Genomic DNA, 17,966 nt, shown 5'->3' on the forward strand with positions numbered 1-17,966 from the left:
GAAAAGGTGTTTTTTCTACAATTATGAAGTCTCCAAAGAGCTACAGAATTCACATCCTTACGTTGTGTGAAATCTAGCTGTTTTTTGAACTCCCCATTGATTTCAACTTGAATTATGACAATCTTGTATTCTCATGCCAGAAAACACCTTGAAAATCTATCCCGGTGACAAATTAAATATAATTAACATTCATTTTCAAATGGTGGCCTTCAGCAGGACCTGATCAATAACAGAGAAAGCTATCACACATGCACTAATTTCAAGTTTTATTTTTTATGTTGGTGAAACACACAGCCTCTTCTCAAGAGGCAGCATCTGTAGAGCTGTTACAAACACATTTTGTACTCTATCACACCACAGATTTGGGAAAAGAACAAGTAAAGCACAGGCTTCACACTGCACTTCATCATCTGAGTATTAAGTTACAGATAATTTAGAAATCATCTGATTTTACATATACATTGCATTGGCCATTGCTCAGCCTCCATGCACAATTTAACTTTATTTTTTCATTACAGTCAACACTGGTTTTCAAAACTTTCTTGCTGCAAATGTTATATTTTACATTATAGATCACTTAAATGCTATTTACATAAGTGTGCAAATTGCTTTGAAAGATAGAAACAAACACTAACACATAATATACAGACAGTTTCTTATATAGTTAAACATTTACTAAAAGGCAGTTGACATTCCTAACATACTTTCACTATCTAAAATAGGAGAATAAGTTATATAAAATAGACCATCTTATTTTCAGATACTTCCATTTCTGCAGATTTGGTCTTTGCAGCAACATTGCAATTAAAGATTAAGATTCTACATTTAAGAATCAGAAATGTCAATTCAATGGCAGCTTAGTACCAGCCACTTTTGTCCCAGATTTTCCACACTTGGCACAGAACAAAGAAACAACTTGAGGGAGGGGGGAAGACAGTTTTGCACATTTTTTTTTTTTTTTTGGCTATATGGAAAGTGTGTTTTAAAAATGTAACACATACATTTTTATTTTTCTTTTAAGGGCCTGTTAGGGTTACAAGCACAGTTTAAATAAATCTGAAAATTCTTCCACAGAAGCACACAAAGTTCCAAATTTTCTTATGCAACTCATCATTTCAGATACATGCAATTGTTCACACACACAAAAAGCAGACTCCTTGTGCTCACACAATAAAACTGATTTCAGAACTAGAAGGAACAGGAAATGATTGAAAAAAATTACTTAGTCTTGTTCCCTGAGTTCCTACATGTGCATTTTTTTTCCTACCTGTGATAAGGACTTGCCATAGTGTTATGTTCAACTTGATTAACAAATCCAGAAGTTAAAATTCAGTTAAACTGAATTTAAACTCAGTTTCTCCAACAGCGAAAATTCTAGAAGAGTTCTAGAATTCTAGGAAAGTCTTTAAAACCATCTTTCATGTATACCTGCAAGATTTCTCAGAGAAAAGCAACTCACTTCCTAAAATTTCATAGTGCCAAAAACTTTCATAAGCATCATCAGTAACAAAGGGAAATTACCCATCAGATAGTGAAGAACCACAGGTGCATATTAAATAGCTTTAAAACTCATGGTTCTTATTACACAAGACAAAGACAAAAAACCTGGTTTTTAAACACCTATTAAATTGAATAATGTGATTTTCTAACGTGACAGAAAATTATGCTGCAGTTTGTGCTCCCAGCTCAATGCTACTGAGTGCTATTCATCCCAAGAAAAGTGAACATTAGCCCTCTAAGATTTGAATCTTCATCACAATTATACCTAACATAATTTTGTCAGACATGTGCTTGATCTTTGATGCCATCCAATTCCTTAATATGGCAGAAACTATCCCAACAGTTTAGACTGTGCTTTTGATCTCTTGTTTACAGAGCTTTGGGCATAACACACAAATCCCTGCTGGATGCCAAGTGAAGTCACCCTAGTGCAGACCTTGCTTAGGTCCTGCTAAAGAAACAAGCCACAGGAACAACTTCTAGACTTAACATCTTTTAAGCATAAAATGGTGAAACAAATTTAGGACACCAAAGAAGCTTGCAAAAGACATGATGACTTGAAACCAAACAGAAAAATAGGATGCATAAAAATTTGGTAACCTTGGATTCTAAGCTAGTTTGAAAAACATCACTTATAGGAGATACCTGTTCAATGCTTTGAAAATAGGGAACAATCAAATGTCTTCATAGAGTAGCATACTGATTAGCAAATAAACACCTAGGACACTCAGGAACTCAAACATATCACTAAAACACTCCACCTAAGCTTTTGTTAAACATTTGTCTTCAGAAGTTTATATTCAGTGCACATTACCTGCTAACTTCAAGAGTTTTTTTGGTTATGGCACGCTTCAAAAACGCTGCTGAGAATGGTTGTTCACTCCTTCCTTGTTTAAGGTGCTCATTACAAACACCATGGATACATTTACTTCCAAGTACTTCAGGTCAATAAACTTCTTATGAGGAAAGGCAGATGTGTATTTTTAGGCTTGCAAGATAACTTCAACCTAGCTGACTTAGTGTTTTTTACACTCATGGGGATGCCGTAAAAAATAAGGTATTAAAATAATATTCCCCAATGGAGTAAAAACATATTGAAAACAAACTGAATGCTCCCCCTAGCGCTTACACAAGTAAAAAATCCTGCCTGGCACAGTTTGCCTTAAATGGTCTTAAACAGGGGATAAAAAGCCAGATTTAATTTAATACATTTAATTCTGAAAATAACTGCAAATATCTTACTAGGACCAGAAGTGTCAGCTGTTGAAATCCAGCATTTAAAATCTTGTACCGCTCTCCCTCCAGTGCTTCTGAGGTTTGGGTTTCTTTTAAACTGTGCTTTTAGTAAAACTCTTCTCAATTTTTTTCCCATCAGCTGAAGGCAGGACCCTTAGGAAGCTCCTGCCAGGTAAGAGATGAAGTCCAAAGATGTTTCAAGATGATGGGTTACAATCATGCTTTTTCTCCTGCACTGTACCCAGAAGCTGCCAAGTTAATATTAGGATTCCCACATCACAATTGCAATGAAGCTCTGGTAAATCTGGTACCTTTGGATATGCTCAACATCACAGGTCAGTCAGATATTTACGACAATCTAGCCATGTAGCTAGCACAGTCCACCAGAATATTCATCCTCTTCCTCATCAGCATGAGAGCCCACTGCAGCTGGTCCTCTGGCTTTGTCTTGGGCAGCGTTTGGTGACTTCTTCTTGATTCCACCTCCCGGGACCACCAAGGTAAGACCAAGCTTGGCATACTGACAATAACAAGGCACGTTTAATTTCTGTACTATCATAAAATTGACTGATGCTCACAATAAGCAAGCAGGCAACATTCAGTACAGAAACAGAGTGATGATGCTCTCAGGGTGTATTTTTCCAGCTTGGAATAAACATAACATTAGTTCAATTTTCTCTCTCTCAAATACTCTGAGAATGGGGTATGAGATCTGTATTAATGCTGCTTATTATTGAATAAATTTGCAACATAGCTTCTCTGGTTCAAGCTTTATGTAGAAAAGAAATAATTCCAGTATATAGCTTTTCATACATTATCTGGCATTAGATCACGTAAACAGTCTTACAAGTGTTGTTCAGCAACACTAGTGACTTAATTTTTACAGTTCAATGAATTAAAATTAGCCAATACTGCTACAAGGTTTGGCAGAGATGGATGTTTCCATTACTTCACACCTTTCCTATCTTATACTTCCTACAATTTACAAATTCAATTTAATAAAAAATGGTGGGGAGACACAACTATTTGCTCTAAACTCAAAATCTATCCTGAGTGAGTCACTTGCTAAGAATAAGCAGTGGGAAAAAACATTCAATTATGCCATCCTGTAGGCATCATGCTTGTTCATGTTTATGCACATTCATCTGCTGGATGGTATTTCTGAGAAAAAGCAGAAGCAGCAAACTGTTCTTGCCCTTAAGGAAGCAAGCAGAGGAGGACTGATTTTTGGTCAACTCATCAAACAAATTCAGCAAATCCTTAACAAGCTGTTCTTTCAGCTATTCCTTCACACCATCTGAAAGGCAGGCAGCACCATCATGGGCAGGCAAAGTAAAAGAATGCAGGAAGCTCACAGCCAAAGGGCAGCATGGCAGGAGGTCACAATAAATACATGGACTGTGCTCTTCTTATTTTCCTCTATTAGGAAAAAACTCCACCCTCTTAACCTGAAAAAAAAACCCCAATCACAGGATCTACTTACATCATTATCCATGTATTTGAAGAGTGGAGAATTACAGACTTCAGAAACTTGATCCTGATCTTGCTGATCATACCCTTCTAAAAGTTGCTCCAGTGCTGCACAATCTTCACTTCCATTAAATCCTGGTATACTGAAGGAAATTAAAAGCTGATTTCCTCAGGTACATGAATCATATCCATAAAAATTAAACTTTAGTAACATTAGTTTGCACACTGCAAGTAAGACCACAATCATAGTCAAGACAAAACAATAATACTGGACTTGTAGCATTTTTTTTACCTGATCAGTACAGGTAAAAAAAACTCTTTTTCCACATTACATACACAAAAATTCTGTCATGAGCTTCTGTACATAAAACTGGAGATTTGGAAAACATAAGCAAGATGTTTAAAGACTGACCGCAAAAGGTTATTTCCAAAGGTAAATTTAGTACAATTTAACTTACACATATGTTCACTTCACTAAAAACACAGTTTAAGTAAAAACATGTTGTTTTGACATTTTGCTACTGAAGTTCCAATGAAAGTTAAAATGAAGAATTGCCAGGGTTAAACACTAATCCAAAATTTTCTCCTGTAACATGGCAAGAACTTTTAATTTCTATCTTATTTCCCCTGTCACATGTAACTAGTTATTTATGACTTTGTATTTTAGGTTTGTTAGGAAGAATCACTGTAGCCATTACAGCTAAATCTTTCATGTGTTAAAAAGATTGCTGATAGCCATACACCAGGGAACATTATTACTTTACTGTAAGTCAACAGAAATGAAGGTTAAAAATTTATAGAAGAACAATGTCAAGCAAGATAGATCTACACTAGTGAAACAATCAGTTTAAAATTACAAGACACAAAGTAGACTTACCTGTAGCTTTCCCTCACACATCTTTCTGCAGCAACATAATCATTTCTATGAAGATGGACTAAGACTTGAGCAATAGTTTTCTAAACAAAAAAAACAAGTAAGCCTTATGATTCTTTAGAAATTAAGAATAAAATATGAGAAAAATAGTGGACTGGTAGTATCTAGCATGAGAAAGGTCATTACAATCCACAATCATCCTAAGAAACTGACACAAGTGAGTCAGAATAATCTAGTGAAAAAGAAGAGAGCCATCTCCTCAGCTCCTATGAAATAGGTTACCTCCTAACTTTTTTATGGATTGTTGTCCCAAGTAACAGTTTTTGTAGCTTGTTTTTTGATAACATCTTTATTTTTACATGGTTTGGTTTTGGCAGCTCTTGTAGATAACAGCATATTATCTTAAAAATTAGAAAAGCACAGCTAAAGTTTGGGGAAACACCAGCACAAACTCTCATCATTTAGCAAGAAATTTATGGCTTAATCAAGAGGTAGCCATCATCTGTCAGATGTCAATAACAAAAAAAATTTAAAAATTGAAATGTATTATCAGAAGCTGTTCTTAGAATTTACCTTATAGCAAGTGGGGTAGTTTTCAATTTCCTTATAAATACTTTTTTCCTTTTGAAGAGACAGTGCAGCCTCATCTAATCTAAAACAAAACAAAAAAAAAACCCAGAAGTATCAGTGCCAGGAATACAACACAATGAACCCAAGGCTGATTACAAGGTGTTTAACTAATACAATGCCAAGTGTACTGGAATAAACAGGAACACAACTAAAAATCAGCAGCAGATCTTACTAACCGAGTAGGTAAATATATAGTCAGCAATTCCTTTTGTGTGCATGCTAAGAATATCTCTGGTCTTTATTCAGCAAACCCTTGTTTTTTGTAACATTGCACAAGATGAACACTTCGTTACATACACTACAGTGTTTCTGTATGTCCTGAAGTTACTATAAGCTATCAGTAAGTCTGATATCCATAAACTAGCAATATAGTTCTTAAAGAACCTAAATGTTTCAGTGAAGCAAGTCTAAGATGAACTGAAGGTCAAGTCTGGTGTAAGCAATTTACAATTAAACTTGTCTCACTTGAGACTTCAAGATTCATTCTTCTTTAAGAAGTCCGGAATCAGACTGCTGCAGATTTCTTTCTCAAGTCAGTCTTAATTCCTCTGTTTTGTATCCCACAGCTATAGAAGACTTTCAAGTACTTTCTACATATTAATGTTGGAAAAAAAACCCAGAAAAAATCCTGAGGTAGTTTAAGAATTAATGAAAACTGTTGTTCTGACAGAGAAAAAGTCTTTCAGCTCACATTCTCCCATCCCAGAACACGAAACAGGTGGCTCCTGGATGAACATGGCATATCCCACAGAAACTGGATCTTAGTTTGAAGCAAGTCTCAAATAAGAATAGTACATAAACCAAACAGCGCCAAGACGAAAAACCACAATCAAAATCACATTTTAAGATTCAATTACATTAAAAGAACAAAAAAGGATAAAGCTATACCTGCGCCCTCTGACCAGAAGTCTTGACGCCTTCCCTAGCATTTCTAATGCCTGCCGTAAACGTTCTTCATTCTAGAGAATAAAAAATTCAGACATTCTTGCTTCATTTGGACAGAATTAAGACCACTAGACCTTAATCTAAGCATGTCACCTGTAACTTAGAAGAACTGTTAGTTATTAGATCAGCAATTGACACACTCAAGGGAAACATGAAGTGCATTGGTGCTCCCAAGTTCCACAGCCAGGCTCCTGTAGGGATCTGCTCAGCAGAGGGATGTCAAGGCAAATTTGCTAATCAGGAAACAAATGACAACTGACAATAGAGAAGTACACCAAAGACACTTGCAAAAAGGCAAATCATTGCCTCATGGAATGGGTGGAGCACCAAGCAAAATCTTTTCTCCTGTGCCTTCAGGGATTTCAAACTATTTTGGGTTCCAGTACTCATCAGGAGAGACACATTCTCTGCCCTCTGTGCTGCCCAACAAGAGGAAGAACACTTGAACCACAAAATTCAGATTCTGTCAAGTCCTAAACTGAGAAAAAGGAAAAGCAAACTGACTCCTAACTTTTGTCATCTCGAGACTTCTCCATCCTTTATCATCCTCCTCATGAAACATGAGAAGCCTTCAGCCTCATTACTCAGCCACTGGTGTAAAATAGAAGGAAACATAATTAGAACCTAATCTTAGGCTTTTTTAAATTATTATTTTCTAGCTGAAAGGAAAAAAACCCAACAAACCAAGAACACCCACAAAAATCCCCCACTTACTTCAAACACCGATGCTGCTTGCTGATAGAGTTGCACAGCTTTCTCCGGACTTACATTTTCTATTAACCTGTAACAAACATCAATATTTTCCCTTCAGATGAAAGGAAAATATTTTTTTTACCTGAAAGCATCAAAAAGATATAAAAGAAATCCCTTCAGATGAAAGGAAAATATTTTTTTTACCTGAAAGCATCAAAAAGATATAAAAGAAAACCACAGATATACCCATGCCCTGCACAGATTCCAGCCACCAATAGGTCAGACTCACTTTCCAGCCCGTTCCAGAGCAATGGCTGCTGTGTCTGGTGTCCCATTCTCCAGGTACATCATGCTGGCTTTCTCGATCAGCTGAACTGCTTCAGGGAGCCTCTGCATCTCCTACAAGGCAACAGTCACAGGAACACTGTTCTCAGCAAAGGAGCTTATGTGCAAGGACACAAATCAAAGCAGTAACTTATTTAGATTCCAATTTTTATTTACAAACTTGTAGGGCTAGCTAGTGAAAGTTGACCACCAACTCCATAAAATTCACTTTAAAGTACTAAACTTTTGTGTAAGTCATGAACTTGTGGCAGTTTAGAGTAAAAGCAGCACCAGCCATCTGCTACCTTCTGACACGAGGAACATTTCTTTCCTTTTACAAAAGGAAAACTATTTTTCCCCCCAAATACAAATGTTGCTTTCCTCATCTACTGAAGGTAGAGGTGAGGACTATGAGTCAATAAAAAAATTTCACTTGAATATGCAATTTGCTTACATATATTTGTAAAATGGTGCAGTGCACAATATTCGTCACTATAAAATAGAATTTAAAAATAAAAGCTAGTAAATGAGAATACCTTTAGCATCATGCCAGCTTGTTCATAAGCTCTGTAGAGAAAAAAATGTACAATTTGGTTAGAGATGGTGTATTACAACAGGCTGTAGTTATGAAGCAAAAGTTAACGTTCACTGACTAACATCTTCATTGTTAATATTTAATGCTTTGAGGATGTTTCAAGTGTTTTATTTAATGACACAGCACATGTGTAACTTTATCTTCCACAAAATTCAACCACACTCCCTGGTAAAAAATCTATTCTAACCTGATCCCCGGGCAGTATTTGAATTACTGTCTTCTCTGAAGTACCCTTTAATTAAAAATTTCTTAATTAGCTCAACAGCGTAGCATTTCAAAATTATGAGAAGTTCATCTAAGAAAAAATATTTGCTATCAAAAGGTGCTGAAGAATGCCAAAATCATTATTTTTTTCAGGTGGCCATTACAGGTTTTCAGACTTTCCTAGCTCACACTTGCATTGAACTAATTTTCAAGCAGTGAAATTACTTGAATCAGAACACTTACTATGGTGAGATCAAAATAACAGTTCATGCTTCTACTGAATGTTAAAAAATCTGTTTCAGATTACTTAGCACGTCTCTACTTACTTGGCAGCATGAAAGAGACTGAACATAAAATTGTTGAAGTCAAGGACAAAAGCCACAAAAATATAATGCAGGAAAAATACTAATACACTAAATCTTACAAAACTACTATTTTCAAAGCAAGGAACCCCATAAAGGCAAATAGAACTGACTCCAACTGCAGGGAAGTTGTTGAAAATAAATAATTTTAAGGACAGAATAAATGCAATAAATGTATAGCTACATATAAAGTTGTAAAAAGCACATTTACTTAAGAGGTTCCTGCTTATTAAATAGTACTACAAGTACTGTAATAACGTCAGAGCTTCATTTAGTTTATACTATGCATTAGTAGCTAATTAAAAACCAGTTAAATTTCTGAAGCAGTACCTAGGTATCTCAGGCACCTGTCAGCTGTTATTTGGGACAACATTAACTTTCTCATCAAGAGTTCTTTAGTTTTCCCACTCAGAGCACACAGGAACAGACTTTTTATTAAAAAGTAATTCTGTTACACTAATAAAATGTGCAAATATATTAAATAACCTTCTACCCCAACCCCCATGACTCCAATCTAAGCAGCAACTAGGCAGCTTTTTGGAAAGAAAGAATCTCAGTCAATGAAAAGATACGCTTTATTGTTTTCATGTGCCTCAGCTTCCCGCAGACAGGCTTCCCGTGCCTGGTCAAACTGCTTGGCATTCTTAAAAGCAACAGCTGCAAAAAAGCAAATAAGGATTTTATTTACAACTTGACATCTTGTTCTTTTTACCACTGCTGCTCGAGAGTTTAGCTACCTAAAGATGCAAACAGGCTCTTTAAATACATGGTTACAGTTCACCAATGTCTTCCCAAAAACCCCAGATAGTTCTCCATGTTTCATTACTTAGTTACTGTTAAAGACATTTATTATCAACACCACTTCTATACATATCCACAGTATCATACATGTGTAGTCTTAATGTGTTTAGCTGGACTTTGAGAGTCACTCATGCTGTATTTTAATGACAGAAATGGAGAAATGCATATTTATATAATGTTAATCTTAGGAGTTATACAAAGTCAGAAACATGCCAACCACAAACCATACCCATAACTTCTTCAGCACAATCATTTCAGGGTATAAATATGCATTGCTATCTCGTTTAACTAATAAAATATAAAGTAAGATTTAAAATAAATTTCAATTCATAAATGCTCTAGCTGTTCCTCCAAGTTCCTATTTTTGTATTCAGTGTTAGGTGAATAAGTAGGAATGCCCAGAGTAAGAAGGCAAAAGACCATGACAAATTATTACTATGAGAAAGAAGAAAATGCTTATGAACAAAAATAAATCAACTAGCAAGGATTTTATATTCAGTGTGTCACTTGGCAGCGGAAAAAGGGAGGAACGAGACCTTACTGTGCCTGAAAAAAAACCCCATAACCTGGCAGCATCTCACCTTATTGAGACAGACTTTGACAGGGCATATTTGATAAGATGATGATAAAGCAAAATTTTAAAACCAGCTTGAACGTCTGTTGTTTTGTAGATAAAGTCACAGGATTTGGGGGCGGACAAGTGAAAGAAGGAAAGAAACCTTTATTTTTGCCACATATAGCAATATAAAAAATAGAAGTTGAAGCTTGAAAAGGAAATTGGTTTCGGAAACTGTTCTAGATCTCCAAGTACAACTTGAAATTTATTTTACAGTGCTACCAAGCACTGTAAAATAAATTTCATTGTTTCACCTTTATTGTTTCACCTTACATTTGGTCTTCACAACAATTTTATTACACAGCAATGTAATAAAATATGTAAACATTATCAGGGACTAAGTTTGATGAATAATTTGAAATATACATGGCCATTTTTACAGCCACACATACCTGCCTTCCAATATTCAGTAGCTGCACTGTCATAATCTGGTTTCCACTTTAAGAATCCAGTTTTCAGGCTAAAACACAAGAAACAGTTAGTAAAGATTTTATGTTTTACCATCAAGGCACTTCAGATACATTTCAAACTTTAGAATACCCCTGGAAATGAACAATTACCTGTGCCAAAATTATGGTGGCATCACTACCATAACAACAAATACCAGCACTGTTAAGAATTGCATAAAGCACTGCAATTATCTCCCACAGTTACAACCCCCACTGTAACATGCTTCTCCTGTTCCCAGGGAGTCTTCCCAAGTCCATCTTCTCAGCAGTAAGAAGTCAGCAGAAGAAAAATACTTCCTCCTACATCAACATGGTATCTCCAGATTTCTAATACAACACCTGACCATTTTTTTTTTTCGCACATCAGGAAGTTTCCAGCATTCCCCTACAGGATTTTTTTTTCTTCTGAGAATTATCAAAAACTCTTCAATGCGTACACAAATAAAAGAATTTACTTACCAACACAAAGACTCACATGTTCATGTATGTGTCTACAATAGATCATTCACTAAAAGACACTAAAATAGATCATGCCACACTATGTAGGCATAGACACATAGGGGAAAATGAACATTGGAAAATTAGGTGAGTCATCAGGCAGTTTGGAATTCAATATGCTGACTTTCTCATTTCTAAAAGAAATTAAAATATTACCATAATTTTACAGTCTGCTTACATATTTGTTGTAGGCCAACACATTATATGCAATACATTCTTTGCGTACTTGGCAAAATAGTTGTATATGGATCCTAAGATCCTGAGAAGTCTTAGGAAAAACCAAGGAAGTCTTGTTGCCTTTCTCCGATGATGGCCACAGTGTGCAACTCTAACAAACACCTTTATATTCTGTTACTTTTATCACAGTCAGAGTCTCAAATGCATCAAGCTGAAATACACAATGCACCCAATCTACACACAATTTGAGGTCTCAGGGCCTTTTCCTTCAAGTGCTTTCCAGATAAGCTTAAAATTAAATCTGCTGGTGGGCACTTTCGGTCAAGTAACTTGAGTAAGATATGCTGAGTATTTTTGGTTTCCAAGTTTTCTCCCTATGCCAGTTTACACATTTGATCCATGATTTCCAGAGGGCTTGTCACTATTCTTACTAAACTATTGGCATCCTTGGAATTAGTCAGCTCTATTACATCTATACTGCACTCTGAGCGATTCAGACTTGCAAGAAAAATGGCTATACTCAGTGTTGAAATACACACTAACAGACTATCATAGATGTTAAGCTCTCCAAGATAAATGTAAATACAGGTATTTGAGGCCACCTAAGAAGCACCAGTCTCAATTTCCCACGGGCAAAAAAAGAATGCACACCACCTCAGCAAAGTGAAGCCCTTTTATCCAACAGTCTCCATAACTCTTTTCTCCCACTCGTCTATATCCTTAAGATGTGCCAGGGGAGGTCTAGGATGGACATTTGGAAGAAATTCTCAGAGAAAGGGTATTAGATATTGGAATGGGCTGCCAAGGGAGGTGATAGTCACCATCCCCAGAGGTGTTTTAAAAGGAGACTGGATGCGGCATTGAGTGTTTTGGTCTAGCTGACTGAGTGGTGCTGGCTCACAGTGTTGGATTCGATCAGCTCAGAACCCTTCCAACCTAATTGATTCCGTGACCTGTCTTCCTCCCACTAACTTCAGCCAGAAGGGCAGAAGTGACAGTCCTCACTTTGCCGTCCGGGTGGGAGCAATAGAGACCAACACGGCCCTAAAGGAAACTGCTCGGGCTCCAGGCCTGAGCCGCACCGCCTCCCCAGTGGAGCCTTAGGGCCGCTTTACTGTCCCTGGCCGGGGCAGCAGGCCCTTACAGCCACCCAGGCCCTCACAGCACCCAGGCCCTTAGAGCACCCGGCCCTTACAGCACCCAGGCCCTTACAGCACCCAGGCCCTTACAGCACCCAGGCCCCTCACAGCAACCCAGGCCCTTACAGCAGCCAGGCCCTTACAGCACCCAGGCCCTTACAGCACCCAGCCCCGCACGGAGGGCGTCCTCAGGCAGAGAAGGGGCCGAGCAGTCATGCCCCCCACTCCTGCGCCCTGCCACCCTCCCTCCTCCTGTCCCGATGTGCCGCCCCCGGCACACGGACCTCTCCTCAGCCCCCTGCCAGGGCCGGGAGGGGACACGCCGCCCCAACGGGCACGGACGCCGGGCGGCCCGGACAGCGCGGGTGCCGAGCTCGCCCCAGCCCGCACCCTCCTCCCCGCTGCCCTCCGCTCACTATTTCTCCGCCTTCGCGATGTGCTCCAGCGCCTCGTTAATCTTCTGCGCCGCCATCTCGCCAGCGCGGCGGGCCGGGCTCGGCCTCGCTCCTCCGCCTCCCTGCGATGCGGCTACGGAACGGCGCAGGGATCACGGGCAACCGGGAGCAGCGGGGAGGAGCGGCCCGGGCCCCGCCTGCTCCCCGCGCCTGCGCCGCGGCCGGAGGGCCCGGAGTGTCCCCAGGCCCGGGGTGTCCCCGGAGTGTCCCCAGGCCCGGGGTGTCCCCAGGGCCGGCCCCCGGCGGGGAGCCCCGGCGCGGCCTGTGCGCGCTGGGCTGTGCCGCGCTCCGCGGACGGGCGCCTCCGCGTGCTAGGCCGACAGAGGGTTGTTTATAAACGGAATCACACAGAATCCCAGGATCGTTAGGCTTGGAAGGCACCTCTGGAGATCATCTGCTCCACCCCTCCTGTCAAGCAGGGTTACCTAGAGTAGGTGAGATAGGAACGCGTCCAGGTGGGTTTTGGATGTCTCCAGAGAGGCTCTACGACCTCCCTGGGCGGCCTCTTCCAGTGCTCTGCCACCTTCAACGTGAAGTTCTTCCTCGTGTTGAGGTGGAACTTCCTGCATTTTATTGTGTGGCCATTGTTCCTAGTCCTGTCAGTAAGCACCACGGAAACGAGCCTGACACCATCTCTTGACACCCTCCTTTGAGAGATATTATATGTATTGATGAGGTCCCCTCTCATTTTTCAGACTAAACAGGCCCAGCTCCCACAGCCCTCCTCATAAGAGAGATGCTTGGTCTTTGTGGCCTCTGCTGGACCCTCTCCAGTAGCTCCTTGTCTTTTTTATATAAGGACACAGCCTAGAAACAGGAATGAGCAAGACTTGCTTTTCTCAGGGTATTCAAAGGTGGCCAGTTTTTTTAGCAGTGCACAACTCAGAGGCCAAAGGCTGAGTAGCACTGCGTGCCCTACCTTCGGGATGCCTCCAGAGGCAGTTCTGAGGCACGATCTGACTCAGTGTTGGTCAAAACAAGAGGGTGTCTCCAGCAGGGCTGGCACAGCGATCTGATGCGGAAGGTGTGAGCGGTGGCTGAGCACACCAAAATTGCTCACACAGGCCACACAATCATGCCCAAATTATACACTCAGTAATCGAGTCAAAAATGCTAAGTCTCTGCTATGCTCATATGTCCAGTTTCTTTGATACCTTCAAAGCAGTTAATGTGAAACGTCTCTGAGAAACAGAAGATCAGTCATTGAACCCAGGAAGGTATTTATTCTCCTAACTTGGGCATCATTATTTTATTCCAATCTGAATAAGTGATGTATTTATCAACACAGGAGAGAGAAAGCAAAGCAAGAAGCCAGTTAAATTTGCAGAACTTCACAGAGCCCAGAAGTCATTGAAATTATCTTATGGGTCCCTTCCAACTCAATATTCTGTGATTCTCTGAAAGTCCATAACCATTTACAGAATCAGAGCTTTACAAGTTTCTACATCAAACTGGGAAAAGAAGCAATATTTACATGATTTGTTTTACTCTAGGTAGTCATAAAACTCACAAGTCTGAATTGCTTTCCCTTCATTTTACTTTTCCCACATTCCCTTGATGACATGGACACTTAATTTTCTGACTTTGGTTCTTGCATTGCACTTGAGAGGTTATCATCTCTTGCAGATGGTGGAAAAAACCCAAACTAAATCTTAAATACTGTTATTCTGTATCCTAGATCAAAGTAGGGAAAAAAGGTTTTAGAGAGGTTTTTCTGCTTTCAAAAGCAGATGAGTTGTCATGGGAGTACGGGGAGAAAATTGCTAGTCTTGCATAATACATACACAAAAAAGGTTTTTGGCAAGCGCTCAGTGGTAGCAGGTATAAAGCAGAGGAAGCTGTGATCGGAAAGATTCCTGTGCCAGCACGTCTGTCTTTTCTTTCCCTCGTAAATTGTCAGCCAGGATAGATCTGGCATATAACCAGGAGCTTGCTGCAGTGTCTTTCAAATAAACTTGTGTTAACTTGGAAAATTAAATCCTAGACAGAAGCATTAAATGATGGAATACTCAGACTGTAGTTTGAAGCACCAACTAATGACTTTAGTTTGTATGTTTGTTTTTTCTACAACTTCTGGCCATGCTCTGTTCATCTGGGTTGTAACTATCTGCTCAGTTTCTAGTGAAACTGCCCATGTGCACTGTCGGTTTACACTTTATACTGGAATGATCAGACTAAAGATTTCCAAGACTAGTATTAAATGAAATAGGATATTCTTGAGTAGCTTTTATATTGTAGCATGGAACCTCTGGAGATTTTTACATCTGGGAAGGATCATATCACAGCATCTGGTGCTTTGCTGTGAATTAGAATTGGTGAAAAATGACCAGGTACAATGTGAAAAAATTTACAGGGATAATAGTTGGAGTGACAAGATGTGAACTCTGTAAATAGCTGTATTAGAAGTTACTGATCAATAGCATCCTCCATCTGCCCGTCACTAACCTTCCAGAGAGTTTCTGTCTTTTATCTAAGCATTTCTTCATGTGCGCCATTGCAACCAAAGGAATCAAACTATGAGAAACAAGGTGCATAAACCTGACAAATGTTTGTCTTAAATGGGTTAAAAAGCACCTGTGTGAGACTTCATGGGGATGACCTCTGATTAAAGGCTGGAGAAAGCAGCTGAAGACAGCGCCCTCCACCATTATGGCTGGGTCCCTCACAGCCCTGGCATCAGGACAGCCTGGGTATCTTTCAGAGTGCTGTTGTTAGTTATATGAAACTATCAAACTGGTATGAAATTCTAACTTTTCTATAATATGCCTTTTTTTCAGAAAGTCAGGACTGACTGCGGCAAAATGTACTTTACATCAGCTGCCGAATCCTATCTGCTATTCCAGTGGATCTGGAAGGTGAATTTAAGTTTTCCTAGATCTGGATTTCTCACCTCTGTCTGGTGCCCTTTTGGCAGCAGAACGTGGAAAGTTCTGCCTTGTAATTTGTTAGTGTCTGAAATTGGGTTGTAACTGCAATGCAGCTCCACCACCATGCTGAGGAAATTGTCTGGGAGGGAGGGAGAGGGATCTGCATATTCTTCTCCCAGACAGACTGGGCCATAGCTAATGGTCTAATGTACTATTGGGTCCATATAAATTCTGGGCCCATATATACACAAAAATGTGCTCTGTGATCACTCCAGCCTAGTGCCAGCACCTGAGTGCTCTGGTATCTTTCTTTTTCCTGTCTTCAACATTAAATCCATTTAAGTCATTTGTCTTTCAGACATTACTGTCTTATGGATATGGCAGAAAGCAAACAAATAACTCCAAGTAAAGGAAAATTTAAAAAGACTGGTTTCTGTGGATTTGTTTCTCCCTAGTGATTGTCTTTAATTAAATAGCAGAGCACTGCAGTGTGAGCATGCCTTTTATTAAATGTCAGAGAATAAAGAGAGAGGCATTATAAATATCCCGATTGGGGGAAGGTGGTAATGTCTACTTGGCTTTACAGATTCATTGGGCATGAGAGAAGGAGGGTGTTCTGGCAGGATGAGCCAATGTGAATCATTCATAATGCCTTCCATGCTATTTGTTGAACAGACATAATTTACATGCTCCTGTTGAAGGTTAAGTAAGGTGGCCTGACCACTAGGTAAGGCAAGTTGATTTGTCAGTAAGTAGTAATGATGCATCGTGATTATCAAGACCCTTTGGGTCCCTACCTACTATTCCCTGGTCTCCCTTGCTTCCAAAAAGAATCCATTTCCCTCAGTCACGACAACTCTCAAACTGTAATTTATTTGAAGTCCAATTAATTTTATACAATACTTAATGTATGACTCACAAATAAATGTACAGTATTTACAGATGTGAAAAAAGCGCTTCTGGAGGAGAGTTGAGTCACCTGTTCCTGTTGGGTTTTTGAGAGCTGAAGGTTGGGTAATTGCCACCACACTACTTCCCACGTGCTCTGATGGGAATCTGACCAACTCAGTATTTTTGGCATTTATCACCTCTTGCTCCTTGATACTTCCTCATCTTCTCAGCCATTGCATCAGCAAGTGATGATAATTTGCTTTCATATCTGGTTTTATGTACCATCAGTGCCTGACCTACCCTTAAAGAGTGCTTGTAGAGCTTGTTTTGATGGTCTCAGAGAAGTTGTTACTAATTTTGTATTTTCCACTGGTGGCAATTCCACAGCCCTGACTACCTGTTCCAGTTAAAATATCTTCATTCTGCTGGTTACTAGATCTTGGAAATATGACCTTTGGAGCACAGAATCCCATTCTGAGACTGGGATCTCACTGCAAAACCACTTCTGGAATCACTTTTACTCCTTCTGGGTGCCAGTTTGTTACTGGGCTAGGCTCACAGTTTGTTGGCTAGGCTCTTCCTGGCTGGCTCTGTTCCCTCTGGCAATTTACCAAGCAGTCACACCTGCACGAAGAGGGGGCAGGAATATATGGTGCGAGCATGAATTGCTTAAGTCAATTGAGGTATCACATCGTAAATGTGTAATCATAGCTCTATTTCAGCTTCTCTTTCTGTTGATTAAGTAACTTGGTCAAGATAGAGCATGTACATAATTTGAAAAGGTGACACCTTTTCTGCTCCAGCTTTGCAATTACAGAACCTCTGTTTTTCTTCATTCTCCCTTCTTTCTGAATTGTTCTCTACAGAAAACTCTCACATCAGATTCTTCTGATAGAGCCAACTATTCCTCCCACCGAATCCACACAGTCTTAGTGGCTTTTGACGGATCTTCCATTGCTTTGCAGCAGTTTATCAACGAGGTGCTCAGTGCCTTATGGAATGATGTTAGCATTGCTCCTCAAATCAAGGCACTCATAACTTGACATGAGCACGTATCCTTCAGTTTTTCACTGAAATACTGTTTAAATTGATCCCAAAACAGAAGCAGGAAAACAACAGTTTCATCAGCTTTGAAAGCTAAATTACATTTTTCCACTTTTCTATAGGATTGCCAGATTTCATAATGACTGGTTCTTCCAGGTGCCAGTTTCTACTCTATACCCATGAACAAGGAAGTGAG

At 39.5% G+C, this 17,966-nt stretch overlaps 1 protein-coding gene across 2 annotated transcripts; it reads right to left on the minus strand.

Moving 5' to 3' along the window:
* Positions 1 to 254: 254 nt before the first annotated feature.
* On the minus strand, positions 255 to 13,093 carry NAPG (NSF attachment protein gamma). 2 transcript variants are annotated; one of them, XM_066328906.1, is made up of 12 exons: positions 12,930 to 13,093; positions 10,643 to 10,710; positions 9,406 to 9,490; positions 8,798 to 8,815; positions 8,209 to 8,239; positions 7,638 to 7,747; positions 7,370 to 7,460; positions 6,599 to 6,669; positions 5,654 to 5,732; positions 5,084 to 5,163; positions 4,220 to 4,349; positions 255 to 3,256 (listed from the first exon to the last, which is right to left on the minus strand). In XM_066328906.1, the coding sequence occupies exons 1-12, from the start codon at positions 12,983 to 12,985 to the stop codon at positions 3,107 to 3,109; spliced, it is 969 nt and encodes a 322-aa protein (XP_066185003.1). In that variant the 5' UTR covers positions 12,986 to 13,093; the 3' UTR covers positions 255 to 3,106. The 2 variants fall into 2 exon arrangements, with proteins under 2 accessions (XP_066185003.1, XP_066185012.1); XM_066328915.1 differs by having other exon boundaries at positions 7,370 to 7,436; positions 12,930 to 13,092.
* Between the last annotated feature and the right edge of the window lie 4,873 nt (positions 13,094 to 17,966).

The sequence above is a fragment of the Sylvia atricapilla genome, chromosome 1 (genome assembly GCF_009819655.1).
Source record: "Sylvia atricapilla isolate bSylAtr1 chromosome 1, bSylAtr1.pri, whole genome shotgun sequence".
NCBI classification, from domain to species: Eukaryota; Metazoa; Chordata; class Aves; order Passeriformes; family Sylviidae; genus Sylvia; species Sylvia atricapilla.

What these genes read in the sequence shown, in the direction of transcription:
- NAPG (XM_066328906.1), bottom strand. Translation starts at nt 12,985, where the DNA reads ATGGCGGCGCAGAAGATTAACGAGGCGCTGGAGCACATCGCGAAGGCG. An exon ending in TACTGAATATTGGAAGGCAG is followed by an intron (nt 9,491 to 10,642) that starts GTATGTGTGGCT and finishes GCTTTTTTGCAG; the next exon opens with CTGTTGCTTTTAAGAATGCC. An exon ending in CTTCTGGTCAGAGGGCGCAG is followed by an intron (nt 5,733 to 6,598) that starts GTATAGCTTTAT and finishes GTTTTGTTTTAG; the next exon opens with ATTAGATGAGGCTGCACTGT.